At 48.4% G+C, this 27,498-nt stretch overlaps 1 protein-coding gene across 1 annotated transcript in view; it reads left to right on the forward strand.

Annotated features, from left to right (window-relative positions):
- The window catches only part of TPCN1 (two pore segment channel 1), a 350,431-nt gene that overhangs the window by 240,266 nt on the left and 82,667 nt on the right, over positions 1-27,498 (forward strand). The window contains exons 20-22 of the mRNA XM_085634844.1: positions 13,279-13,350; positions 21,894-21,983; positions 27,219-27,334. Coding sequence (XP_085490970.1) covers positions 13,279-13,350; positions 21,894-21,983; positions 27,219-27,334 — 278 coding nt within the window. The remainder of the gene's footprint in view (positions 1-13,278; positions 13,351-21,893; positions 21,984-27,218; positions 27,335-27,498) is intronic.

A 27,498-nucleotide genomic window follows, 5' to 3' on the forward strand; every position in this document is an offset into this window, starting at 1 on the left:
ACATAACACGTTCCCGAAAAATCAGGGGGCAACCATGTATATGCTCTGTTGTAGCAAACAAAATACGTACCCTTGGCTGCCAAAAACGGCGGGGAAGACTGAGACGCAGAAACGTACGTCTGAGTACAAACACTCTTCCCTAACTGAGCTTTCGGATTCCTACCAATACCTTGCAGACAAAAATGACCTCGGTGGGGTACGATCCAAATCGGGGGTGACCTCTTTCGTCTCTGCTTTTCACTCAGGCTAACACTGTATCCAGTCGCGTTCCAGCCAACATAAGCTAGTAACTCATCTTTGGGAATAGTCCTATACGTATCGATATCCCTACTCATATTCGCAATTCCCTTCACTAAGGCTTTATTACTTGAGTTATCTCTCATGGAACGGAGGGGATAGACTTCGATAGCATAGATGAACATCGTCTGGAAAGCCCATAAAGACCCATTCTGACTAAACGGCAGTACCAGATAGGGAATGCCTCTATCCGTAGTGTGTGGCATAAGACCACACACCCAACAATTAGTGACGTTCACCACCAACTGATGTTGATGCAGAAGCTGTATAAATGAGTTATTTACAAATTCTGACCTTCTAATCTGCTCGTGTTCGGGTAAGATATGAAAGGAATGCAAAGAAGTAGTAATAGGAAAAGACGTAGGTTGGGAAGTGGGTGCAGAAGTCAATTGGGTAGAAGAAACAATCCAACCCACCAAAGCTAACGTCATGTTAAGAAACATCATAATACATGTAATCGGAAAACATTTGAGATGCATTATCCTGCATAGTTTCATCTTAAAGTTCGTTTTCTCAACAGCTCTCTTGACCTCAAAAAATTCCATCCTCTCACCGTGCTGTTCGCGGCGGTTGGTTTTCTTCTGCTAAGGAGTGCGTCTGTCTGTCCAGCGAACGCCCTAGGACCAACCAGAACCATTGACCTTGTGTCTACACGGCTGCAATCCCAAGTCTTTACACCGCGACCTTACAGCTGAACCCGGATGGTGGTTCGAAAAAAAGATCAAAACAGTTTCTTGGCTGAGAGAGTGCTGTTCTCAAAATTAAAGGAATTATTTGTTCTTTATTAGTCCATTGTCTCTAGACCGCAGGTTATAACGACTTTTTCCAGGCTCTGTCTGACTTTGAAACAACAGTTCAGGTTCAGTGATGTCCAATCTGCTGCTTGCAAGACATCGTCATCTCCTTTCTCAGACCTTGTCCATACCAATTCAGCGTCGCTAAACGGTGTGAATTTCGGTAATCTCTCAGTTTCGGTTTCTGCGATGCCTCCGCTGATCCACTGGTCGTACGGCAGTGGTAAAGGTACCCTCTTACAGTGTACGCCGTGGATCCAATTTCTTTTTCCGAAGACTTTTACAGATGTCCTTGTAGACAACAACACCTGGTGAGGGCCCGTCCAACGGGGCTGATCGTTCTTAGTCCTCTGAAAATTCTTCACCAGGATCCAATCACCAGGATTGATAGTATGACCTGGGTCCACAGATGCTGGTGGCAAGCTATCATGAACCTGTTGATGCAAGACACACAATTTAGCCGTCAGGTCATACAAATAGTCCACCAACACAGGATAATCGATGTCACTGAATTTCGTTGGTCTCGGCACTCCCCACACATTTGCCAGTCGACCAAAAACAATTTCATACGGACTAAGTCCAATTCGGGAAGGCACTGTAGTTCTAGTTGACAAAAGTGCCAATGGCAAGGCATCGGGCCATTGGAGACCAGAACTCGCCTGAATCTTGGCTAACTTCAGCTTCAGAGTGCCATTATAGCACTCCACTAAACCAGCTGATTGGGGGATGATTCGCAGCGTGGAATTTCTGTTTTATGCCCAAACCCTCACATACTCTCTTCATGATCCTGCCCACAAACTCACTTCCATTATCACTCCACACCATCCTTGGCAACCCGAACCTAGGGAAATATTCTTTGAGCAAGACTTTAGCTGTGGACAAGGCAGTATTATCTTTTAGGGGGTATGCCTCTACCCATCTAGAAAAGGCACAAACAACTACAAGGACGTATTTCAAATTGTTGCATCTTTCCATGTGGATAAAATCCAATTGCAAAACCTCGAACGGATACGTCGGAGGCGCAAAGTGACCAGCTGGAGTTGGAGTTCCTTTACCAGGATTATACATCAGACACACCATACAGTGTTTGACCACATTCTCTGCACACTTGGGAATTCCTCCATTCTCCCACACTGGAGCCAACAGTTTACAAATCCCTTTCGCACTGATGTGAGACATTCCATGTGCCATCGTAACCACCGCAAGCACATACGCATCGGGTAACATCCGTCTTTGGTGTTCCGACAACTCAACTCAACAACCAGTCGAATCCAATCTACCCGTAGTTTCTCTCCACGCGTTTTTTTCACTCTCCGTAGCTTCGTCCTGAATCGATTTCCCACTCTCAATCGTATCCTCACACATTCCAGCCGCGCCAATCCATCTCGCAGGGCCTGCAACATACATTCGACTCATCATATTTTTCGCTGTTTCTTTCGCGACTTCGTCCGCAAATGCGTTACCACGGCCAACATTGTCCGTAACCTTTCGGTGAGCACTACACTTCACAATCGCAACTTGCTTCGGCAGAGTAAGTGACTCAAGAAGCTCATTCACCAACTGTCCATGTTGGATTTTAGTCCCATGCGACGTAAGGAATCCTCTCTCTCTCCACAAGCGTCCAAAACTGTGTGCTACACCAAACGCATACTGACTATCGGTATATACATTCACTCTCTTTCCTTTAGACAAGACACACGCTCTCGTTAATGCGATCAATTCCGCTGCTTGTGCTGAATTATAGCTCACTCGTGCAGTTTCAACAATCGTACACAATGTCGTCACGGCATATGCCGCAGTCGTATCGCCATTCGGGAGCTTGTAGCATGACCCATCAACCCATAGCGTACCATTTGGATTTGAAAGAGGAGTATCTTTTAGATCAACTATACCCTTCGTTTCCTCTTCTGTCCTAAGAAAGCAATCATGCTGTTCCTGACCATCCCTATCCACAGAAATCGGCAACAATGTCGCTGGATTCAATACGTTCCACCGTTTAATGTGCACGTGACTGGTCAAAAGCCTCAACTCCTAACCCGACAACCTTGCACTAGTAAGATGCTGAGTCTTTGTTCTGTTCAATAAAGTATCCACTGCATGTGGAACCATCACCACCAACGTATTATCCATCACCAACCCAGCAGACTGTCGGATGGAAACAGCCGCTGCTGCTGTAGCTCTCAAGCAACTCGGCAATGGTCTAGCTACCGGATCGAAAGTCGACGAGAAATACGCACATGGACGCTGCTTCTCACCAAACTGCTGCGTCAAAACTGACAATGCACATCCCTCTCTCTCATGAACGTAGAGTGTAAAAGGCTTACTGTAGTCAGGAGTACCCAACACCGGAGCAGAACACAACACGTCACGCAATTCAGAAAAACTTTTATGACAATCGTCAGACCAGGGAAGAGGACTCGGTGTATCCTTACAAGTCAAAGCCAACAAAGGTTTTGCCAACAACGAGAAATTCGGGATCCACTGTCTACAGTACGACGTGATACCCAAGAAAGCGCGTACCTCTCTCTGCGTACTAGGCACAGTCATTTGAGCAATCGCTTGGATTCGTTCTGGGGTCAACCTTCTTCCCTCCTTCGACAAGAGATGACCTAAGTAGGTCACTTCTTGGCGACAGTACTGTAACTTTGAAGGTGACACTTTATGATGCAAATCAGACAAATGTTGTAACAACGAAAGAGTAGTTTCTTTACAAGTTTCCTCATCATCAGCAGCCACTAACAGATCGTCAACATACTGAATAAGAGCAGCACCCGCAGGCAACACAAAAGTATCAAGCTGAGTTTTCAAAGCCTGACTATAGATGGACGGACTTTCGCAATAGCCTTGAGGAGCGCGCTTAAACCGGAAGCTTCGTCCTCCCAAAGAGAAGCCAAAAATATCTCTACTTTCTTCGGCGATTGGAATACTAAAGAAAGCATTCTTCAAGTCTATGACGGAGAACCAGGCAGCTGAAGCTGGAATCAAAGTCAACAAAGCAGTAATGTCCGGAACAACAGGAAACTGGGGCACCACAATCTTATTAACCTCTCGAAGGTCAATCACAAACCGATACTCAGGCTGCTGAGAAGAATCAGTACGCTTTAAGACAGGCAGAACATCACTGTTACACACGTTATCTCTCGTCTCTTCGATCACATCTTTCTCAATTAAATCATAGATGATCGCTAAAAGCGCTCTTTCACCATCACTCGAAATCCGATATTGGGGAATACGTGGCAATCTAACATTCGATTTGAGCGTCACAACATATGGTGGAATCCCCAAAAGACCCACATCATTAGGACCAGTAGCCCAAAGAGTATCAGGGAGACAACGCATTTCCAGTGGAAGCTGATCTCTAGACAGATACATCGGATAGGTCACTCTCTTACCCAATGTAGGTTGTACTCCCGAAGGAGAACAATACAATGTCGCGTGCAATAACAAATCCAGACCCAACAAATTCTCACCACAACCTGTCGTTAAAATAAGGGGTGCTTCCAATTCACAAGGCCCAATGGAAAGAGACAAGGGACTAGAAACTGGATTACGAACCGGGGCGCCAGAAAATCCCACTGAAATATTCGTTAAGCCAGACAAAGGTGCGCCTGGGAGTTTAGAGTGCATGATAAAACTCTTTGCTGCGCCAGTATCCAAAAGAAAAGGCTCTACCACACCCGATGTAACCACTGCAACATAAGGTCCATCCTGGTCTACTGGAACTGACACTACTCCCTCTCTTTGTCCTTGGCTGTCCTAGCAATCATTATAGCCAGTACTCTCACTCTCAACGTAGCGATCATCAACATAATATTGCGGAGATCTGCCAGTCTGTACGTTCTGCTGATCAAAATAATTCATAGACGTCTGTGGGGGAAAAGAACATTCGTTCTGAGGAAACTCGCCACGTCCTCTACCCCTAGACACCTGCTGGAAACTACCACGACCTCTTGGATCCAACATACCGCTCGCACGTTGTCGTAAAACAGGGCACTCATTCTTGTAATGACCTTCCTCTCTACAATATGCGCACTGATTCAGACCCAAAGGTGGTCTTGGTGGAAAATACTCGGGTTTCTGTGACAGTCTCTGAAACGATGGAGGTTGCTGAAACTGTAGACGTTGCTGTGATTCCTACTGATTCGAGCGAGGCGGATACGCCTGCTGCAGAAGAACCTTTGTTTTTAAGTCTTTTGTCTTTTTCTCTAATCTATCTTTCTCATCCTTATCCCTATTCTCGTAGTACTGTGCAGTCGCCAATATCTGGGCCGACGAAGAGACAGCCCAAGAACTCTCAGAATCTTTCAACTTATTACGCAGTTCGGGAAGTAAATTAAAGACAAACTTATCTACAAACAGTCTCTGGCCACCTTCCGTACTCATATCTTGACCGCTATGATCTATAAAAGTCTCTTCAAACCTGGTGAAGAAGTCAGACACACTTTCGTCCTTCTTCTGCTTACATGCTGTCAACTTGTCCCAATTCACTCGTAACGCTGGCATCATCGTTTTCATCATATTAATAATTCTACCGGGTAAATCCGCTATTAGAGGCTCAGGTTTAGCTCCTCCTACCTGTCTAGCATCTGCAGCCGCAATATTCACCTATGTATCACCTAATTCCACCGTATGATCCTCATGGCGAATCTTCGCCCACAACGGTTGAGGGACTACATTACCCAATAACATATCCACATCAGCTAGATTCATAATGCATGCGTCGACTGTCTGGGACAACTCCTTATGATACCCCGCGGGATTCATACGGGGGTCGGGTAAGGTTTGCTTAAGAGCCAAAACCTCAGCTCTCTTCCAAGGGACATGTATCCAAACTCGTTGGAAATGAGCCAAAATAGGTGGATTAGCGTTTGCGTCTCCCTCTCTCCAAACTGGAGGAACCTCTCTCATTGGATATTGTCGTACCTTCTTTCTAACTGAGGCATCAGGCTCAAACAATGGCTGGGGAGGAAGTGCAGACCTATATGTAAGAAGTGTCACTACCGCATCCTTGACACCAACTCCCACTATCGTCCCTTTGGCGAACTCACTCTGAATATCAAGCAATCCAACAGGAGCCAACTCCAATTCATCATCTTCCCATTGTTCCCGAAGCAAAGTACACATCATATCAAAAACATACCGCTGCGTCGGCTCTTTCCACTGTAGGAATGTATTCAGAACCACTCCCGGATCATACCTAGAAACATTCATAACCCACTTACGAGCCAACGAATCCAACACTCCACGCTCCACAGAACCAGGGAGCTGACTACGTCTCTGTCTGTCATCAGAAACGGGGGTCGTGACTAGCGACCCAAATAGAGGAGTTAAGAAATTAGCAACAGTGTCAGCCACTCGCCGACGAACAGAAGGGGAGCAAGCAGTCATAAGAACAGGAGAAAAGGTACCTTGCGATGGTAAAGGAAAAGACGCAGAAGTGGAGGAAGTCGAAGGAACAGGAGCAAGAGGCACAGCAGTCTGAGTCAAGGCAGGCAAAGGTAAAGTAGGCAACCCAGGAAGAGGGGATGCCGGAGGAACCTGAACCAACTGTGTAACAGGAAAAGGGGGTTGCGGAGGGACTAAAGGCTGACCAGCAACCTGTTGTACAACAAGCGGTAATATCGGTGCAGTAGCACCTTGCACGTAAGGGGGAGGTGACTTTAACAAATAAGACATTAATGGATCCTTTTCGGGATCCTTAACAAGATTCACAGGAGGGGGTGACAAAACTGGATAACATTTGTCAATAGCCATATGATGTTGCCTATTTGACACCTCAATCGCTTTATCTTCTTCATCTTCTTTAAACTGCCTAGCAGCTTGCATTATCGATGCACCCTTTTCTCTCTTATCTCTTTTAGCTTGTTTTATCTCTCGTTGTCTGGCTTCTTTGCGCCAAAGGCGGAAGGAGTCGAACATTGCCGGCCGGGCTTTCTTCCTAAATAATTTAGCTTCCAAATTGTCTAAAATCTCTGTATCAAAACTACCATGTTTGGGCCATCGTAAGATGCCATCTTTCCTAGTGTAGCGGACCCATACTTCATTGAATGTAATGGGGCCCATGCCGTGTTTAGAATAGAGCTCATAAGTCGGAGTTCCAACTGGAGGTCTCGGACACGAGTCCTCCAATCGGAACTTCCTGTTATAACCACAACAAAACCAAGTACCAAATTTGCTACGATTAGGCATCTTCGCTCACTAATCGAGCTTCAAACTTCAAGGGGCTATCTCTACTGATACACTCGTAAATATACAAGACCTTCGGCTTTGGAAATTGCAATTTTCAAATCAAAACTAAGGACCAAACAAACTAAGAACCAAACTAAGAACCAAGCAAAACCAAGAACTGCTCAAACTAAGGACCAAGTAAAACTAAGAACCAAACAAATTAGTGGGAGCGACCCACTTATACTTAACCAAGTCGTCTGCTGCGCCACCCAGAAGATCCGTCGATCGTCTCGCCTTACGAAGTTTCACAAAAAAAGGGGGGGGGGGGGGTGTCCAAGGCAGGGCGACAGTCAGGGCGGCGGTCCTTACGTAGCCGTTAGAAGGGGGAAATCTCGTGGAAAAGACCTTCGGTCCACGTTTTCGACATGCAGGGGTCGCTGAAGTGGGGGGCCTCCTCCAGAGTTTCCTCACGAAGTTCCTCCCGATCCTCGGGCTTGGACCGGTACCGCTTGATGTCGCCCAATGTTGGGCGCCAACTGAAGAACTGTTTTTAGAACCCAGCGGCGCCAGGGGCACGCCCAAAGTCTTCGGGTCTTAGAATACAGAGACACAGGATACTTCTTGGTGGCGTCAGAGATCGAATTTATTGGCTGCAGCCAGTAACAGAAGTCCTAGAAGTCATCACGGTATGAGTTCTCAGGAGACTGCTCAAATTTACAAAGCAAGTCATCCCTTTTTATGCCAGAAACATCACATTCCAGACAAACACCCATTATTTTACAAATTGTCCAATCGCATGTAACCACACCAAAAGTATCGCATGACGGTAAAACACACTTTTCAGTTGTCCGGCCCATGATCAATCATCGAACAATCCCAACATTCTTCTTTAGACAAGCCGGACAGACCCATAATAAAGAGACCACAACCCATATCGTAAATGGCCCTTAAAAGAAGAAACAGAAACAGATAGAAGTAGGAGGGGGCATGTTTGTGTGCAATAAAACTTTACGAGACCCGTGCTCTGACCCTTAATCAAGATCAGCTAGCGGGCGGGAACGGGTTTGGCAGGGTCGGCCTCAGGCAACGAGGTCAGTTCACTCGAGTCATGTAGGAGTCAGCACAAACTCGAGCTAAGGTGAGCCTGACCAAAGAGTTCGTTTAACCACAGTCATCGGCCTATGTGAGGGCAACCACAAAATGGCTACCATGCGCAAAATGGAACCCAGGGTTCGGAACGAAAACCCTAAATACGCAGTGAATCCATTGGTGTAATGTGACGAAAACACACGTACTAGCTGAACTCACTAGTTACGGTTCGCTGTTACAAAAATCGTAACGGAACCATGATATTTATTACGCAGGTTCAGATTTCACGGAACCTCAGACCATATCCAACTTGGACAGAAAATAGCCCTGTGCACCAAAATAAAAAAGGTCCCCATAAGTAAACCAGATGGCTAGAAAAAATTGACCCACATTTACAAATCGGAGCAATTTCGAATTTGTAATGACAAGCTGTCTAATTGTTTTGTGAGGTATTAGAGACTGCATACAGCAAGCTCAAAAGCAAACTATGTTTATGGCAATATCAGGGAAATCAACTGTAAAAACTGTTCCACCAGACTATAATATTGGCCCACAAACTGTCAAGCAAGCATTGGCAATGCCAATAGATCTAGCTTTAAAGGAATGTTTTATTGCAATGTGAAGCATTAAAAGTAAATACCATGGGAATGGATATTTATATGTGTGTAAGCAAAGAGCTGTAGAATAATTTTGGTGTCGGTTAAAATGTCAGGGACAGTTACACTGTCAAGCCAGACTTAATAATCTCTGTAGGGTAATTACTGCCTTCTTCCCATCTGCGCTTATGACAGAGAAAAACAATGTAAATTATCTAAAACACTTTAATAGCATTGCAATTATCTAGTTATATTTGCAATGCCATCTGTGTGACACTGAAAGTTCAAGCTCAGGCAGCTGGATAAATAAGGAAAATGATCAAAATATGAGGAGGGTAAGCACTTTTTTTTATGGAAGCGCACAACTTCTGCCCGATCACATGTACACCTGGCCCCCAACATATGGGTGGAGCCAAAGCCCATCTCCTGGTAATCATCAATTGTCTGACAACTGCCCTGTCAAGCCTGACCATAAGAACCAGCCAGCACTGTCGCATCATAGCTTTTTTTTTTCTTATGGTGAGTTAGGGTGTGAGAGGGAGGGAAGAGGCAACAGGGATAACGATAGGGCGGGGTTGGGAGGGAAGAGGCAACACCGACAACTGAAGGGAAGCAGGTGGGAGGGACGAAGCAACATGGACAAAGGGAGAGTGAAAGGGAAGAAGCAACACCGACGAGTGGTAACGAGTATGCAAGCTAAAAAAAAACGAGTACCTTAATTGCAATGCCAGCAGCAGAAGAGCCCTTATCAAGATGAAGTAATAAGTATTTGGTCCATGCTCCAGACGAAAGAAGAGGAAGTGAATCCAGTATGCACTGCCAAATTAGGAGAACGCCAACACGTGTGACAATGAAACCCATGAATGATGGAAGCAATGGGTAGGCTCTCAAGTCTCTTCTAGTAATCAAAATCACTTGCAAGCTAGAGCACATGCACTAACAGTGCAAGCGCTGTCACAGGTGAGTCCACTTAGAAGGGTTTGCATGCCCTTGTGGCTTTTCCTGGTGTTTTATGTCACTGTTTGTTAGTGGATATCTTTTGGTAATCTGTGTTTTTGTCAGGACATATAGGGTTGCTTTTAGAAAGCTTTGCCTTTTCTTCAGGTAGGTGAAGAATCAACACCTATGTCCCAGCTCTTGCTGTGGGTATATAATGCCCACATGCCTTCCTGTTATGGTACAATCTCTTTCAGCCGGACATTCACACCAAAAACGTAGTATTTATTTGGCAAGCTTGTTTCTAAACCTTTTTTTTGTAAAGTTTTACTTAAAAAAATAGAACAGTTGTCTCGATATTTGCATTTCCTGAACAGTGAGAATAGAGATAATCATATGATAATTGTCCTTTGCGAAAACCCCAGAGTACGTCACAAACTTAGACTTTACTCAGAAGGAGTTTGAATAGAACATACTTTCTAACACCAAGGCCTGCACTCCGCCCCTCTCGCTTGTACTTCTCACTATAAAGGACCTGGTTGAGCTACAGTAAGATTGTCAGAGGAGCTGTTACCAAAAGGTTAAGACTGTTGCCATTTTGGAATTACAAAGAAACTACACATGAGATTTTTTGGGTGATCAGAAACTCTCACTAGATTTTGGGGATGTCACTTTTGTGTGAAAGTGAGTTTAGTTTAGATTTTGAACATTTTACAAGTGATGTATTTTAGATTTAGAAAGTACAGCTATAATATCCTGTAATACCGCTCTGCAGAGGACATGTGAATTAGGAGTGCCCTCCCCCCAAGAATACCCCTTCATCCAATTCATAATCATATACTGTTTTTCTTCTCTTTTGATAGTATGTTTTCGGTTATCTCTACGAATTTGTTTTTGCACGTCACACTCATTATTTCTTAACTGTATTGGTGTTAGTGAGAGTAAGCCTTCTGCATTTCCTCTCACGATGAAAGGGTAAGACAAGCATGCTTTGCATACTTAGGTTGTTTTTTTACTTGCCTATGGAGCTTCCAGACTTGATTGATATGGATGTTTGCATAGCACACATACGGTCTTTGCACACTCTTCCCATTTAGCTTGCTTGTTTTTTTCCTTACAAATTTGTTTTATAGTTTTTAATCTCATAATGAGCAATCTTGACATTCCATACCTACATACCTACATACCTACTGTTGCGTGTTCAATGAATGACAAATGGACAGACCATTTTTCTCCACCATGTTGAATCAGTACCGGTTTGTCTGAGTTATTTGTTTCCAAACAAGTCTTTCTCTTTCTTCAAACGTCATATTGGTACATCAGATGCTTCTTGAGTAGTCCCTATGGGCAGAATTCTTTTGAATGTGAACGAGAACCTTTTTTTCTGTCCACTAAATTATAAGGATTGAACCTACAAAGTCTCCAGCTTTTCCACATTTCAGAAGTATTTCGGCACATTATCATTTTTGTACTGGGTGTCCTCGAGAGTTTGCAGGAGGGTTGCTGAACTGTATTTGAGGACAATGCCTCCCTTCTTCCAAATTGATACATCAACACAAGAATACTTGTTTAGCCGGTGCTCTTTTATGGCCCTGGTGCAGAATCCAGTAGACGTTTTCCCCCTGACTCATCCCTGTCTATATATGGGAGGAGAGGTAAGGCAGGTGCCTCCTGCAAAGCAGTTCATAAAAGGGATGCATTAAAAACCAGTTTGCATTCTGTATTTTACTGCACTTTATGAAGTCCTAAACAAAGGCGGAATGCCCTCCAGACATTAGTCACCAGCAAATCAAGCCATCCTGCACTACAAGGTCCCCATTAAGTACACCTGAAGAGTCTGACGGTATTTGCGTGGTTCACGCCAGTGACTGAAGCAAGCGGCACATTTACAGTGTTAACTTGAACCAAATGAGATATCTCCTACCTGCTAAAGAGATAGAAATTATTACTTAACATTCATTCATTATGCTCTACAGGTATGTGGAATGGGTATGTGACTCTGTACAGACGTTTACTCTGTTTGGTTAACAAGAGTGTCTGTTTGACTGGTTATATATATTTTTTTTTAACTATCTTGGAACATGCACAGGTGTGTCTGCCCGTCATTTCAGATTAGGTTTGCCACCTGGCAGGTTTTCTTCTGGCATTCCTGGTATTTTAAGGTCTTAGCCAGTACAAAAAACAGTAAAATAAATTAAAGCCGGCATTTCCCTACCCCCCCCCCCCCCACCTCCCCCTTTGAACAATACAAACTTCAAGCGACAAATTCAACAAAATCGCACATCCAAATATGTTCTAGAGCTGTGTTAATGATCCCCTACTAATAATTAAAGGAAACAAAGACAGAGAAGTCCTGTTACAAATGATCAGACTTCCTATTTATCGCCTTCTGTGACCTTATGGAGTGTCTTTCAGAGCCTTAATATTCTGCCTTCTGGACACCTCCGAGAAAACAGCAAAAACAATTTGTGAAAGAAAAAATATGAGGTTGGACAAGTTGAAAACACCAGGATTGTTACTTTAGTAAGCAACACAAGGCCTAATACCTACTAAAAATATGCTGTTCATGATGAGCTCTAGCCTCCAGCAATGATTTATGGCCAACCTTGGTCACCACCTAACCAGTTCCAGGAGGTACCAAGTAGGAGCCTCATTTACGAGGTCCTAGCAGCACTTTTGTGCTGGCAGAACATCATTTTTTTTACGCTCTGGTGGCGCAATGTGCTGCAGTATTTTCACAAGGCCATGCAAAGCCACTTTACGTGGCTTTTCATGGCCTTGTAAATATGTGGGCGTTTCACGCAGATCACTGCATGAAAGGGGCGTTCCATGGGTGTTGCTCTGGGTGTTCCCATGCAACACCCATGGAATCTGAAGCATTCCCAGATTTACGAGGAATTGCAAACCTGGGAATGCGTCAGATTCCTATGCCTCCCCAAGGGAGACGTAGGAGTGGCGCAACAAAGACAAATACTTTTTATTTCTCCTCGTTTTTTCCTCTTTTAATGAGTGCTGCATTCTGCAGCACACATAGAAAGAGGAAAATTCCATCAATTATTGTTTTTGTGCAGGAAGGTGTTCCTTCCTGTACAAAAACAATCATCCCTGTATCACAGGCACCCTTGCAACATGATGCAAGGGTCTCTGCTTTGGCGCACAGCTGCTGTTAACTCGCAGGCGCAGGGGAGGAAGACAGGAATATACCATGTCCTGTAGATACAAATGCAAAAATAATTCAAAAGTGTTGTAGATACGGCTCATTCCTGCCCTTTTCGTTTGACGCACAGCAAAGCAGCAGGAAGGCCTGCTGCACTGCTGTGCATCAAAAGTTTGTAAATGATGCCCTAGGTTTTCATTTCTTTGCAGTAAACGGTCGGTTTTCTTTTTCTCTCTTGTAGGCTCTTCAAGTTGAAGAAACGCTACAGAAATGTCTTGGACACTATGTTTGAGCTGCTTCCTAGAATGGCCAGGTAACTGATTCCGATTATGGGTAAAATAAGGTTGTCTGAGAAGGGGAGTTCGGGTTGGTAACCCTTCGCTCACACATCACTGCCTCCAGTAGGCTTTCCTGCATGTCATATCATTTAGCTTTTTTTCTAAAGCGCGCAATTGCTGAGGCGTCTTGGCGGTAAGCTCTCCTACTCGATAGAACAGAAGTAGACCTACTAATAATGAACTGAGAACAGCCAGGTCTTTAACATTTTTCTGAACAAAGAAATATTGGATTGCAAGCTCAGTGCAGTAGGTAAAGACTTCCACAACCTGCAGGTCAGGAACGAAAAACTTCTTCCTCCCCATTTAGAGCTCTTGATTTTGGAATCTGATTTGGTACATGCCAGGAAATGTACTGCTGAAAATATGCAGGACCTCCAGTATGCAAGGCTTTATGAGCAATGCAAAGGGCTTTGAAATCAACCCTCTCGGTTACTGGTAACCAATGAAGGTCATGAATGCCCTTTGAGATCCAACTACAATTAGTGATTTTTTTAAATCAGACGAGCAGCTGCGTTCTGATGTGATTTAAGTTTCACCTGATATTTTTTTAGAATGCCTAAATAAAGAGTGTTGCAATAGTCTATCCTAGACGGATCCAATGCAATGATGACCATCTTCTCCAAGTCTACTGGAATGAAAGTAAACACCTTCGTCAGAATCCTGAGGCGATGGAAACAAGAAAATGTGATCTTAGTTATGTGACCTGAAAGGCAAAGTTGTTCATCAAACCACACTCTGAGGTTTTTTGCTTTCTGGACTGGAAAAAGAAGGTTGCCAAGAGATGAGGTATTCCAGAAAGACAGAACGGAACCAAAAAGAATAACCTCCGTTTTTGCCCATACTGTGAATTTTTATGCTGCTACATTGACATCGAAAGTTATGGAATTTGAGTGTCATCTTTATATGACACTAAAGCAAAGCCAAAAGATCTGATAAGTTCAGCCAGTGGTGCAACATAAATATTAAAAAGAGTGGGTGATAATGAGGATCCCTGTGGTACCCCGCAAGGCAAGACAAACAAATCTGAGGTAGAATCTCCTAGAGCCCTAATTTTTTCCCTGTCTGAAAGAAAATAACTCAAATGGCGAGGGCCGCACCTTTAACCCCGATCCTCTCAAGCCTATTTATGAACACTGAGTGGTTCACCGTATCTGAAAGAAACACGTTGGTTATATTCCTCACCTTAGAATATCCCCAGGCGTCAGACTGGATCCGGAAGATTTTTCGTCAGCAATACCCCTTGCGCGTCGCTAGGCGTCGTCTGCGGCTCCGCGTCCGTCGTCGACGTCGTGCGCCGGAGTGACGTCGTCGGAGTACTTAGACGCCGCCCTCGCGCGCTGACGTCAGTTCTTCTTTTTTCCGCGCCAGTAAGCGCAGATCCGGGAGAGCTACCCCTTTAGTCATTTTTTGACTAACTTTTTCGATCCTTTTTGATCTTGTCTCGACTCCGGTGCCGGTAGGATGCCTGGTTTTAAAGCCTCTGCTGACTGTAGCCGCTTGATGTCGGTTACGGACCATCACCGCCGGTGCCTTTACTGCTTGGGCCTCGACCGCGACGCGGAGTCGTGTTCGGACTGCAAGGCCCTGACCTCGAAGGCTAGACGGGAGCGGTCCCGTAAGCTTCTCGAGATTCGCCACAGGAGGTCCAAGGATCGGTCGCGGAGCCGCAGCCGACGTCATCATCGGTCGTCGGGATCCAAGTCTTCGGGTAAGTCGAAGCACTCCAAGAAGTCCAAGAGGCGACACCGCTCTTCGGACTCCCCTCGCCGGTCGCGCGACTCGGCCGAGGGTCGGGGTGGTTCCACCCCCGCGGCTCCGGCGGAGCTGCAGGCGCCGCGCAAGTCCCCATACCCACCGGTCCCTGGGACTGACGCGACGCCGGCGGAAGTCAGTGCCTTCCTCTCGGCCATGAGGAGCCTGGCTCCGCCGTCGACGCCCGCTGGTGCGCCTTCGGGCCCCGCGGACCCGACTGGGCAACCTTGCCTGCCGGCGGCTCCGGCCCCGGCGCCGTTGACGGCACCGGCCTCGACGCCGCAAGCGCCCGAGGGACCCGTTCCCGAGTCCCTGCCGACGCCGGTCGACCTAGTCACGCCTCCTCCGCCGGCGTCGACACCGGTACCACCGCCGACTCCGCTCGGCGTCGAGCCCCGGTTCAGCCCCGGTCCGGGCCCGGCGCCGATACGGCGTCGATGGATGCCGCGTTCGGCGCCGCTGGAGACACATTTTGTCTATCGCCCGGCTCCGATCCTTCCTCCTGCATACCAGGAATCGGATGATGGGGACAACTGGGAGGGATCCGAGGATCCTATGGCCGCTCAGGCTCAACTGTCACAGGACTGGGCAGATGAACTGGGGGAGGCCAGTGGTCTGGTTACCTCTCCGGACACTGGATTCATCTCTCCTCCGACTGTGGCTTCGGAGGAGGGTGCTGCTTTCTCTGTGGTGCTGCGCAAGGCGGCCGCAGCTCTTGGGCTCGAGCTACCTGCCGTGGCTGTGAGGACTAACATCCTCAATGAGGTGCTTCAGTCTGCAGCAAGCTCCACTGAGCCTCTGCTGCCATTCAATGAGGCCCTCACTGACGTTCTGCAGGGCACCTGGTCCAAGCCCTCCACAGTTCCTCCTGTGGATAGGAACGTCGCCAGGCGCCACCGCCCTGCTCCGGGCGACCCCAGTTTCCTGTCCCAACACCCTACCCCCGAGAGCCTGGTTATCCAGGCCTCTACCTCCCAATCCTCCTTCCCGACCGCTCCGCTGGACCGGGATTCCAAGAGGCTGGAACAGTTCGGCAAGAAGCTGTTCTCCTCCCTTAGCTTGGGTCTGCGGTCTTTGAACACCGCCTGCCTCTTGGACCGTTATTCCCACTCTCTGTGGGATACGGTGGAGGACGTGCTGCCCCTGTGTCCGGAGGAGGTCCAGACACGACTTACCCAGGCTCTGGCCGATGGGAGGGATGCAGCACGACATGCTATCCGATGTGGGCTTGACACTACGGACTCGCTGGGTAGGGCGATTTCTACCTCAGTGGCGCTTAGACGTCACGCCTGGCTGCGGTCCACGTCCTTTTCGGGCGATGTCCAGAGCACCCTCATGGTCATGCCCTTTGATGGCACTCGCCTTTTCGGTGAGAAAGCGGACAGTGCGCTGAATCGCTTTAAGGACTCCCGGGCTACGGCCAAGTCCTTGGGCCTCTCGGCCCCGCGGTCGCAAACTTCCGCCTTTCGCCCCTTTCGTGGCCAAGCAAGGGGTGCCGCCTAGCCACCAGCCGCAGAACCAACCTGCGCGCGGTCGCGGACATGGTTTCTGCCGAGGCGGTTCTGGAGGACGACGCGGTCAGCCCACCTCCACCCCGGCAGCATCCGCCTCAAAGCCTTCCTAGTCCGAGCTTTCAGGCCCATTCCACGCCAGTGGGCGGCAGAGTTCGCCATCACCTGCTCCACTGGCGGTCCATCACATCGGACAGGTGGGTGCTGCAAATCGTCCGAAGGGGCTACTCTCTCCCCTTCGAGACTACCCCTCCAGCCATGCCACCGCAGCACCACCGTATCTCGGGGGATCATTTGAATCTTCTCCACGAGGAAGTTTCGGCCCTCTTGGCCAAGGGGGCCGTCGAGCGTGTTCCGAGCCCAGAAGTAGGTCGTGGTTGTTATTCCCACTACTTTCTGGTTCCCAAGAAGGGCAAAGGAGGCCTACGACCTATCTTGGACCTCCGGAACGTCAATGCCTTCCTCCGGAAGGAAAGGTTCAAGATGTTAACTTTGGCTCAGGTTCTAGCTGCCCTAGACCCTGGAGACTGGATGGTAGCGTTGGACTTGCAGGACGCATACTTCCACATCCCCGTCCTGCCGGCCCACCGGCGTTACCTGCGGTTCACGGTGGGCCAAGAGCACTTTCAGTTTACCGTGCTCCCCTTCGGCCTCACCAGTGCCCCTCGGGTGTTAACGAAAGTGATGGCGGTGGTCGCAGCTCATCTGCGCAGATCAGGGGTTCCAGTCTTCCCCTATCTCGACGACTGGTTGTTGAAGGCGGGCTCGCCCCAGACAGTCGTCTCCCACCTCCAGACTACGGCGGATCTCCTGCATTTGCTGGGATTTTCCATCAACGTGCCGAAGTCACACTTGAGTCCCTCTCAGAAGCTCCTCTTCATCGGAGCGGTTCTCGATTCGGCGCAGTTCCGGGTCTCTCCGCCGGAACAGCGGGTCCGGGATATTCAGGCCCTGATTCCCATCTTTCGGCCTCTATCCTGGGTTTCGGTCAGGCTAGTGTTGCGGCTTCTGGGGCTGATGGCCTCCTGCATCCTACTAGTGCATCACGCCAGGCGGCGCATGCGGGCTCTGCAGTGGGACCTGAAGTTTCAGTGGGCCCAGCATCACGGCAACCTGTCCGACCATGTCTTGATCTCGGAGGGCACTGCTCGGCAGTTGCAGTGGTGGCTCACGGACCGCGATTGGGTCAAGGGCAAGAGCCTCTCCCTTCCCCAACCGGAGCATGTCGTAGTGACGGATGCGTCCCTCCTGGGATGGGGTGGCCATATGGGAGAGGCGGAGATCAGAGGCCTCTGGTCTCCGGCGGAGTCTCGTCTCCACATCAACCTGTTGGAGTTGAGAGCGATCCGACTTGCACTGAAAGCCTTCCTTCCCTCTGTCAGGGGAAGTGTCGTGCAGGTGTTCACGGACAACACCACCGCCATGTGGTATTGCAACAAACAGGGCGGGGTGGGGTCGTGGACCCTTTGTCAGGAGGCTCTGCGCCTCTGGACGTGGCTGGAACACCAGGGCGTCACCCTAGTGGTTCAACATCTGGCGGGCTCTCTGAACGCCAGAGCTGACGAACTCAGCCGCCGGTGCATGATGGATCACGAATGGCGTCTGAACTCCGAAGTGGCGCAAGGTCTCTTTCAGCAGTGGGAAGAGCCTTGCTTAGATCTATTCGCCACCGAAGAGAACGCGCAATGTCAGCAGTTCTGCGCGTTGGAATTTCCAAGGCGGCACTCGCTCGGCGACGCTTTTCGTCACGAGTGGGGTTGCGGTCTGTTGTACGCCTTTCCGCCTATACCACTTCTGCCCAGAGTGCTGAAGAAGATCAGGCACGACCGGGCCCAAGTCATCTTGGTGGCTCCGGATTGGGCACGAAGGTACTGGTATCCCGAGCTACTCAGTATGTTGACCGATCCTCCGATACGTCTGCCCCTTCGGGAGGATCTTCTGTCGCAGCAGCAGGGGACGGTCCTCCACCCGAACCTGTCCAGCCTCCACCTCCATGCGTGGAGATTGAGCGGCGGCAGTTGATGCCATTTGACTTGCCTCCTGAAGTCTGTGATATCATTCTGGCAGCCAGGCGTCCCTCCACAAAGACGGTATACGCCTGCCGGTGGAACAAATTTGTGGCATGGTGCACAGCAAAGGCTGTGGATCCCCTTTCCGCCCCTCTTTCTGAGGTTCTCCTCTTTCTTCTTTCTTTGGCCCGGCAGGGTTCTGCCCTGGGCACCTTGAAAGGTTATCTTTCTGCCATCTCTGCCTTCTTGCGGCTTCCTGATCAGCCTTCTCTTTTCAAGTCCCCTGTCGTTACACGCTTTCTAAAAGGCATTACTCACACGTTCCCTCCTGTCCCTTTTGTAATGCCTCAGTGGGACTTGAATCTTGTTCTCACATTTCTAATGTGCGCTCCCTTTGAGCCTCTTCATAATTGTCCTCTTCGTCTGCTGACGCTTAAGACTGCTTTTCTGGTAGCCATCACCTCGGCTAGACGGGTGAGTGAGCTACAGGCTTTATCTTCAAAGCCTCCTTTTCTCTCTGTTCATCTGGACAAGGTTGTCCTTCGGCCTCGTCCCTCCTTTCTTCCGAAAGTGGTGACCCCCTTTCATCTTGGGCAGTCTGTCACCTTGCCCACCTTCTTTCCGCCTCCGCATCCTTCCAAAGAGGAAGAGAGGCTCCACCGTCTGGACCCAAAACGTGCGCTCTCCTTTTATCTGGACCGCACAAAGCAGTTCCGGGTGGACGACCAACTTTTCGTTGGATACGTGGGTGCTAAGAAGGGGAAAGCTGTGCACAAACGGACCATCTCTCGGTGGGTCGTTTTGTGCATCAAAATTTGTTACTCCTTGGCAAAAAAGGACCCTCCTGTTGGGCTGCGCGCCCATTCTACTCGGGCCACGGCGGCTACTACTGCTTTGGGACGGGGTGTCCCTTTGCAGGACATCTGTCAGGCGGCAACGTGGGCTTCGCTACACACGTTTGCCAGGCATTATTGCCTTGACAGCCAAGTCCGGAGGGATGGCTTCTTTGGCCGTTCTGTCCTCCAGGACTTTCTGGTGTGATCTTGGTTCGCAGACCCACCACCGGGGATGGTATTGCTTGGGTATCTATTCTAAGGTGAGGAATCTAACTAACGTGTTTCTTTCAGATGAACAAGTTACTTACCTTCGGTAACGATGTATCTGTAAGAAACATTAGTTAGTTAGATTCCTCACCGACCCACCCATCCTCCCCGTTCTGCGAACTGACATCTAGGGTTAAGGTTATCCTTTTCAGGCCCCTAGATTTTCTTTTTGGCACCAGTGTCGGTCTTTGCATGGCTCTGCGTTCCTGACGCGGAAAGCTATGTACAAGAACTGACGTCAGCGCGCGAGGGCGGCGTCTAAGTACTCCGACGTCATTCCGGCGCACGACGCCGACGACGGACGCGGAGCCGCAGACGACTCCTAGCGACGCGCAAGGGGTATTGCTGACGAAAAATCTTCTGGATCCAGTCTGACGCCTGGGGATATTCTAAGGTGAGGAATCTAACTAACTAATGTTTCTTACAGATACATCGTTACCGAAGGTAAGTAACTTGTTCATCAAGTGCAGCTGAGAGGTCGAGGAGAATCAGCGCAGCCCGTCCGCCCAAGTCCACTTGTCTACGACTCTCCTCCGTAGCAATTAGCAAGGCAGATTCAGTGCTATGAGATGGCCCGAAACAATGATGAGTAGGATCGAATATATTTTGGGTATCAACAAAGGTAATTAATTCAGAGTTAAGCACCTTTTCTAAGATGTTTGCAGGCAAAGGTAATCTGGTTATCGGTGGATATCTTTTAGTATCATTGGGGTCCAGGATGTTTTTCTTTTCTTATTAGTGGGCAAATAGATGCCCACTTCCACTTTGTAGGAAAAACACCCAATGTTAACACTTGATTAAGTAGGAAGGTGAGCTGCTCAGCCACTGTTCCTGATACTAGATGCAAGATTGAAGGAGAATAGGGATCAAACGGAAACCGTAATTTAATCGTTTCAAGGAGACCCCATGTCCTTTCCTGAGAAAAGGGGTAAAATGCTCCAGCAATGAGTGGCTGGAATGACTACCTTGAGAAGATGGATGGGGAACAACTGCCTTCTCTAGACAAGACCTCTTAGAGTTGTTAGAGAATTCATCGTAAATTCTTGATACCTTGGATTGAAAATATTCTGTTAACGTATTGCAAAGCTCCTGCAAGGGAGTAATAGGTTGAGAATTATTGTTGTTTGCTAAAGTCGTGAACGTTTTAAACAGTTCTTTGGTAGAGTCCTTTGCCATGCATATTCTCTCCCTAAAATATTTAGATTGCTCCACCATTATCAATTCTTTATGCTCAACTAGTGCTGCTTTGTATTGTGCGTTGTTTTCCGTCTTCAAAGCCAATTCTCCATTTTCTTTCCAGGGCACTACATTTTTGTTCGAGTTTTTTCAACTCTTTGGAGTACCATGGAGCGGTAGGGGTTTTCCAAAAACATCTAATGATTTTAGTTGGGGCCATCTCAGTGGCTGCTGAGTCTAACCAGGTGTTGAAATTCTCAGTAGCAACTTCAATATTACCGTTAAGTTCAGATTTTTGTTAATTCAGTATCTGATAAAAAGCTATGCCATCCAATTTCCGCCTGAGAAGTTTATTAGTAATCTTCGGGGAATTAGAAAAGCCAATGTCTTTATTGGTGATATTCACGTTAAAACAGACTGCATAGTGATCTGTCCAGGCCAGGGGCATTAATTTTTCAAAACATAGCTCTGGATTATTCATAGAAATACCATCCTAAGTGTGGTTGGCTATGGACTGATTCACCAGTTGAACCAAATCAAAGCTCCTGAAACAATCATGCTAATAAACTGTATCTGGGCACTCATGTTTTTCTAAGTGAAAGTTAAAATCTCCTAATAAGGTGAAATTTGTAAACTCAATGCAAGACTCCATAAAATTCTGCACAGCTGAGATCAAACACCCACGAGGGTTAGGTGGGCGATAAACTATTGCCTCACTAAAGGTGGAGGCCTCATTGAAACTAAAAGTAAATAGAAAGACTTTGTTGCACAAGTAAGGGGCTGGACTAAAGGAGAATTTAAAGTGATTACGGTAAACTACTGCAATTCCCCCACCCCATCTGTCTTGTCTATCTATTTGTTAGATTGTTCTAAATGTAAAATCTAAATGTTGGATTTTTAAACCAGTGTTGGGAGGGACTTCTTGATTCCCATTAACAGGCTCTTGGTCGTTTTCTTTTTCTTCTAGCTTAGGTCTCACACTCTTGATCTTCTACTACTCCTTCTCAATTGTCGGGATGGAATTCTTCTCTGGAGTGCTCTACCCCAACTGCTGCAAGTAAGAGGCACCTATTCTTGTCTTGCATTGTGCCCCTTGTACAGGGCTATGTAAGGACAATGGACGTACAGCAGTATTGTTTTGTTTGTTTGGTGATGAATATGTACGAGAGCTACTCTGCAAACAAACTGTCTGTAAGAACAGGTTCTCCCTAGAAAGCCTTCCTCAAACATTTACTACAGTCAACCTGCTGCAACAGCAATGTAGATCTGTGAGTCTTACCTTTATTGGCCCATCCACATCAACTGCATTTAAAGGTTCATATCTCCTGAGGCGGAAAGCCGGGAGACGCTCATTTGAGACTGTGTGTTGTGTGCTTTTAACTCACCTGCTGCTATTTGTTTTGATGCACTTCGAGGGCTCCGTGTAGCGGATCAAGCGCTCACGTGACGCCCTTCCTGCCGGCTGGCCACGCCCACCTTTCAGGCCACGCCCCCTTTCCGCCCTTTTTAAGCGCCAGCGCTCGAGCGCCCACTGGGTTCATATCTCCTGAGGCGGAAAGCCGGGAGACGCTCATTTGAGACTGTGTGTTGTGTGCTTTTAACTCACCTGCTGCTATTTGTTTTGATGCACTTCGAGGGCTCCGTGTAGCGGATCAAGCGCTCACGTGACGCCCTTCCTGCCGGCTGGCCACGCCCACCTTTCAGGCCACGCCCCCTTTCCGCCCTTTTTAAGCGCCAGCGCTCGAGCGCCCACTGGGTTCATATCTCCTGAGGCGGAAAGCCGGGAGACGCTCATTTGTGACTGTGTGTTGTGTGCTTTTAACTCACCTGCTGCTATTTGTTTTGATGCACTTCGAGGGCTCCGTGTAGCGGATCAAGCGCTCACGTGACGCCCTTCCTGCCGGCTGGCCACGCCCACCTTTCAGGCCACGCCCCCTTTCCGCCCTTTTTAAGCGCCAGCGCTCGAGCGCCCACTGGGTTCATATCTCCTGAGGCGGAAAGCCGGGAGACGCTCATTTGTGACTGTGTGTTGTGTGCTTTTAACTCACCTGCTGCTATTTGTTTTGATGCACTTCGAGGGCTCCGTGTAGCGGATCAAGCGCTCACGTGACGCCCTTCCTGCCGGCTGGCCACGCCCACCTTTCAGGCCACGCCCCCTTTCCGCCCTTTTTAAGCGCCAGCGCTCGAGCGCCCACTGGGTTCATATCTCCTGAGGCGGAAAGCCGGGAGACGCTCATTTGAGACTGTGTGTTGTGTGCTTTTAACTCACCTGCTGCTATTTGTTTTGATGCACTTCGAGGGCTCCGTGTAGCGGACCAAGCGCTCACGTGACGCCCTTCCTGCCGGCTGGCCACGCCCACCTTTCAGGCCACGCCCCCTTTCCGCCCTTACGGCCACCTATAACAATGTGCCATTTCAGATCGCGCAGCGGACGAGCGCAGCGGGAGCGCCGACTTCGCGCCGAAGTCGCGCATAAGTCAAGCCCGTATGCGCCCGTCCGCGGCCGATCGGGGCCAGGGGCACGGCACCATGCCAAAATCCTGTCCTACTCATCTAAGGACCTTATCGCCCTTCAAGGCCTGTGGCCACTCCCGGATTCTGTCCATAGTCTTGTCTCTTCACTAGGCCTTGCTCCTACCCTCCCCATACTTCCGCTACCCCCGCTACGCACCCCCCTGTCACCGTGCCCCCCCCTGGCTGATTCTTGTCCCACGACCCCAGCACTGTCTGTCATCTTACTCAATACCAGGTCAGCGGTCAAGCACCACCACGAGTTGTACGTCCTACTCGATACCGAGAAACCGGACTTACTGCTCCTGACCGAAACCTGGTACTGTGATTCTTCCCTCCCCGCCCTCCTGGCTACCCTTCCGCCTTCCTACGTGGCCCTGCGTGCCGATCGTCCGGCGAACAGGGCTGGCGGTGGGGTCGCCTTAATCGCCAGGTCAGATTTGCATTTTTTATCACTTCCTTTTCCCCCTATGTTTCCTGCTGATTTCTTAGTAGTCCGCTCCCTCTTATCCTCTCCTCCCATCACTTGCCTTCTTGTGTACCGTCCTCCTCAGTCCTCACCTTCATTTTTACCTGCTTTTCAAGACCTACTGGCCAATCTGGTGGTCAATTATGCCTCGGTTCTGGTGCTGGGGGATTTTAATTACTGGCCCTCGGACCAACACGAGTGCCTTGCTTCAAAGGAATTCACAGAATCCCTACTATCTTTTAACTTCGTGTCACATATAGTTGTCCCCACTCATTCTCACGGGCACACACTCGACCAGGTCTGGTCTCTCAACCTTCCATTGGCCTCGGTGGCTGTCTCTCCTTGCCCCTGGTCTGATCATGCCCTTATCTCTTTTTCAATCCCCTATAACCCACTTTCCAAAACCCCGCGTGCAAAAAACACCTGGGCGCGGAACTGGAACAGGCTGGATCTCCCCTCTTTGACCTCCCTGCTCCGCAATTCCTTTCCCTCCTTCTCTGGCCTATCATCTGCCTCTCAAGCCAAGGCCATTAACATCTGGCTGGCTGGAGGTTGCGACTCAGTGGCTCCTCTACGTCGCATTTCCATTCGTCGACTCAAGGACTCCAATAGATGGTTTAATGACCACCTAAAAGAACTCAAACTGAGTGCCCGACGGGCGGAGAGGCAGTGGAGGAAAGATTACAGCCTTTCATCTAAAACTCATTTCCTGGCACTACTGGCTAAATATAAATCAGCAATCCTGGCTGCAAAAACTGATTACTTCTCCATGAAAATTACGTCCGCTGACAACAAACCCAGGGTAATCTTTGGCATTGTGAATGACCTGGCATTCTCTGACCGATCCTCGTCCCAAATCCCACCCTCCCAGCCCCTCTGCGATCAACTCAATCACTATTTCATGGACAAAATCACAACTATCAAGGCCAATATCCCATTACCTTCGCCTGCTTTCGCTGATCCCTCCCCCCCCACTGTCCAGAATCTTCTCACTCTGTTCCCTCCCCTCACTCAGGAATCCTTTCTAGCAATACTCCCTAAAGTAAAGTCGGGGTCTCCGGCGGATGTCTGTCCCGCACGCATCCTACAGCAAATCTACTCTAGCTGCCCTGACCCCCCAATTGCTTTCCTTAACAGCTCCTTGGCTCAGGGTGTTGTGACCCCTGTACTTAAGGCCGCTACCATAGTGCCTCTGCTTAAGAAACCCGGCGCGGACCCTTCCATCTCGGCTAATTTTCGCCCCATCTCCCTGCTGCCCTTCCTGGGCAAGGTGATGGAACGCCATGTCACCGCGGTACTGAGCGCTCACATTGAGGCAAATGGGGGGCTGGCCTCTCGCCAGGCAGGATTCCGCCCCAGGCATTCGACCGAATCGGTCGTAGTCTCAGTCCTTGATAACCTCAGAAAGGGTATGGATGACAACAACTACCAGGCACTGGTCCTCCTTGATCTTTCCGCCGCCTTTGACACAGTGGACCATACCATCTTACTTGCCCGTGTCAAGGCGGCCGGCATCGGGGGATCAGCTTTGGTCTGGCTCTCCTCCTTTCTGAGGGACCGCACTCAGGCGGTCCGACTAGGCGATTTCACTTCCACCCCTCTCTCTGTCACTTGTGGTGTCCCCCAGGGCTCCTCTCTCTCTCCCTTACTCTTTAATCTTTATATCTTTCCTCTTATCTATGCACTCCAGCAGCTGGAGGTCACTGTTTACAACTATGCGGATGACCTCCAGCTCATCTTTGATCTGTCCCCCTCTCTCCTTTCGGTCTCGAATTTCCAGTCAACTATGACATTCATCAGGGACTGGATGAATCACAACCATCTCAAACTGAACCCTGATAAGACCGAGTTGGTTCTCACTGGTGGTTCATCCAGCCCCTGGAACTCCCTTTTCTGGCCCCCCTCTCTTGGCCCGGCACCATCCCCCTCCACTGTGGTCAAAACTTTGGGTGTTAAAATGAATAATCAGCTCACTCTTCACTCACAAATTAGTTCCGTGGTTTCCTCCTGTTTCCTCACTCTCCGTACTATCCGTTCCGTTTCCCGCTTCTTCTCCCCCCAGGCACTTAAGATCATCATAGCCGCCCTGGTAATTTCACGATTGGACTACGCCAACGCCCTTTATCATGGCATTCCAGCATACAGCCTGCGTAGACTCCAAGTTATCCAGAACCAGGCGGCCAGGCTGATATACAGCCTTCCACGCTACCATCATTCCACTCCCCTTTTAAAAAAGCTTCACTGGCTCCCCGTGAAACAACGCTCCCTTTTTAAGATTGGATGCATGGTTTTTCAGGCCCGCCTGGGCACTGCCCCCGCTTTCATCGCCTCACTAATTAAACCCTATGTCCCTGCCAGAAATCTCCGGTCTTCCTCCAAGTCCCTTCTTCAGACCCCCCGCTTCTCACGCAAAAAGTGGGGCGGTTCTAACTTCTCAACTTTGGCCCCCATTTTCTGGAACTCACTTCCAGATAATCTCCGTTCTGCCACTCAGTACCTCTCCTTCCGTAGAGACCTGAAAACTTTTCTTTTTAGCCAGGCTTTCCCCGTCTAAAAATTTACTCCACTCTTCCACGGTCTTTCCTCCTCAGTTACTGAACCTCCAGCGCCAAGAAACCGCAAGGTGTACGCCGCGCTCTATAAGTGTTTTAAATTAGAAATTAGGTTGTGTCTTGCCTTCTACAACTCAGATATGCACATCTAGAACCACACATAGTCTATGACACTTGACTAGTTTCAGATGAGCATTCTTCTCCTCTCCATTCCGTACAACTCATTCATGATGACCAGAACTGTCTTAATGTGTAGTGTGTAGGTGTGCCTCAGGGATCCTTAAAATGATTTGAGTGATAAATCTGATTTCCTTTGGTTTGTTCTCACCAAATACATTTACTCTTTCACTTTATCTCTTCTTTCTTCTCTTCCCTGAATGTTGTGCTATTTATTTGCTTCCCAACTCTCGCTACTCTTCTGTTTCTCATTCCTCTGTCTCTTCATCCAATCTTATCCTGTTTTCTCTGTCCCACACTCTGCCCTTTCACTCCTTTGTGTTATCATTGTCATGCTTATTATCCACTCCTTTCCCTTCCCTCAATTATTTCCCCTTCTATTCTGTTTCTCTTCCCTTCTCATCTTCTTTGCTATTTTATCCATTTCTGCCTGTTTTATTTTCTCCCACCTTAAACTCTCTCCATCTCTATTATCTGTCATTTTCTCCCCTTTCTTGTCTCCTTCTGCCTCATTATCTTTACATCCCCTCTCCATCTGTAACTCTCTCCGTTCTCACTTTCTCCAACTTTATTTCATGAGTAGCACAAGCACAGTAGCAGATTCCTATCGCTGGATCAACCACACTGTTGGTAACAAGAGCACGGTGGAAGAGGGCTACTACTACCTCAACAACTTCGACAATATTCTCAACAGTTTTGGTAAGACCTCCGTCATCTTACTTTACAATAGTGGTTTTACAACAGCGCTTTTAATGTGGCTCTGAATTAAGAATTTCTAATGAAACAGTAATGCATTTGGAAGTTAAACAGAGCCCAGTGTCCTTTACCCAGAACTTGAACACTGCTTGAAAAAATTGTGACAC

Source organism: Triturus cristatus, chromosome 11 (assembly GCF_964204655.1).
Source record: "Triturus cristatus chromosome 11, aTriCri1.1, whole genome shotgun sequence".
NCBI classification, from domain to species: Eukaryota; Metazoa; Chordata; class Amphibia; order Caudata; family Salamandridae; genus Triturus; species Triturus cristatus.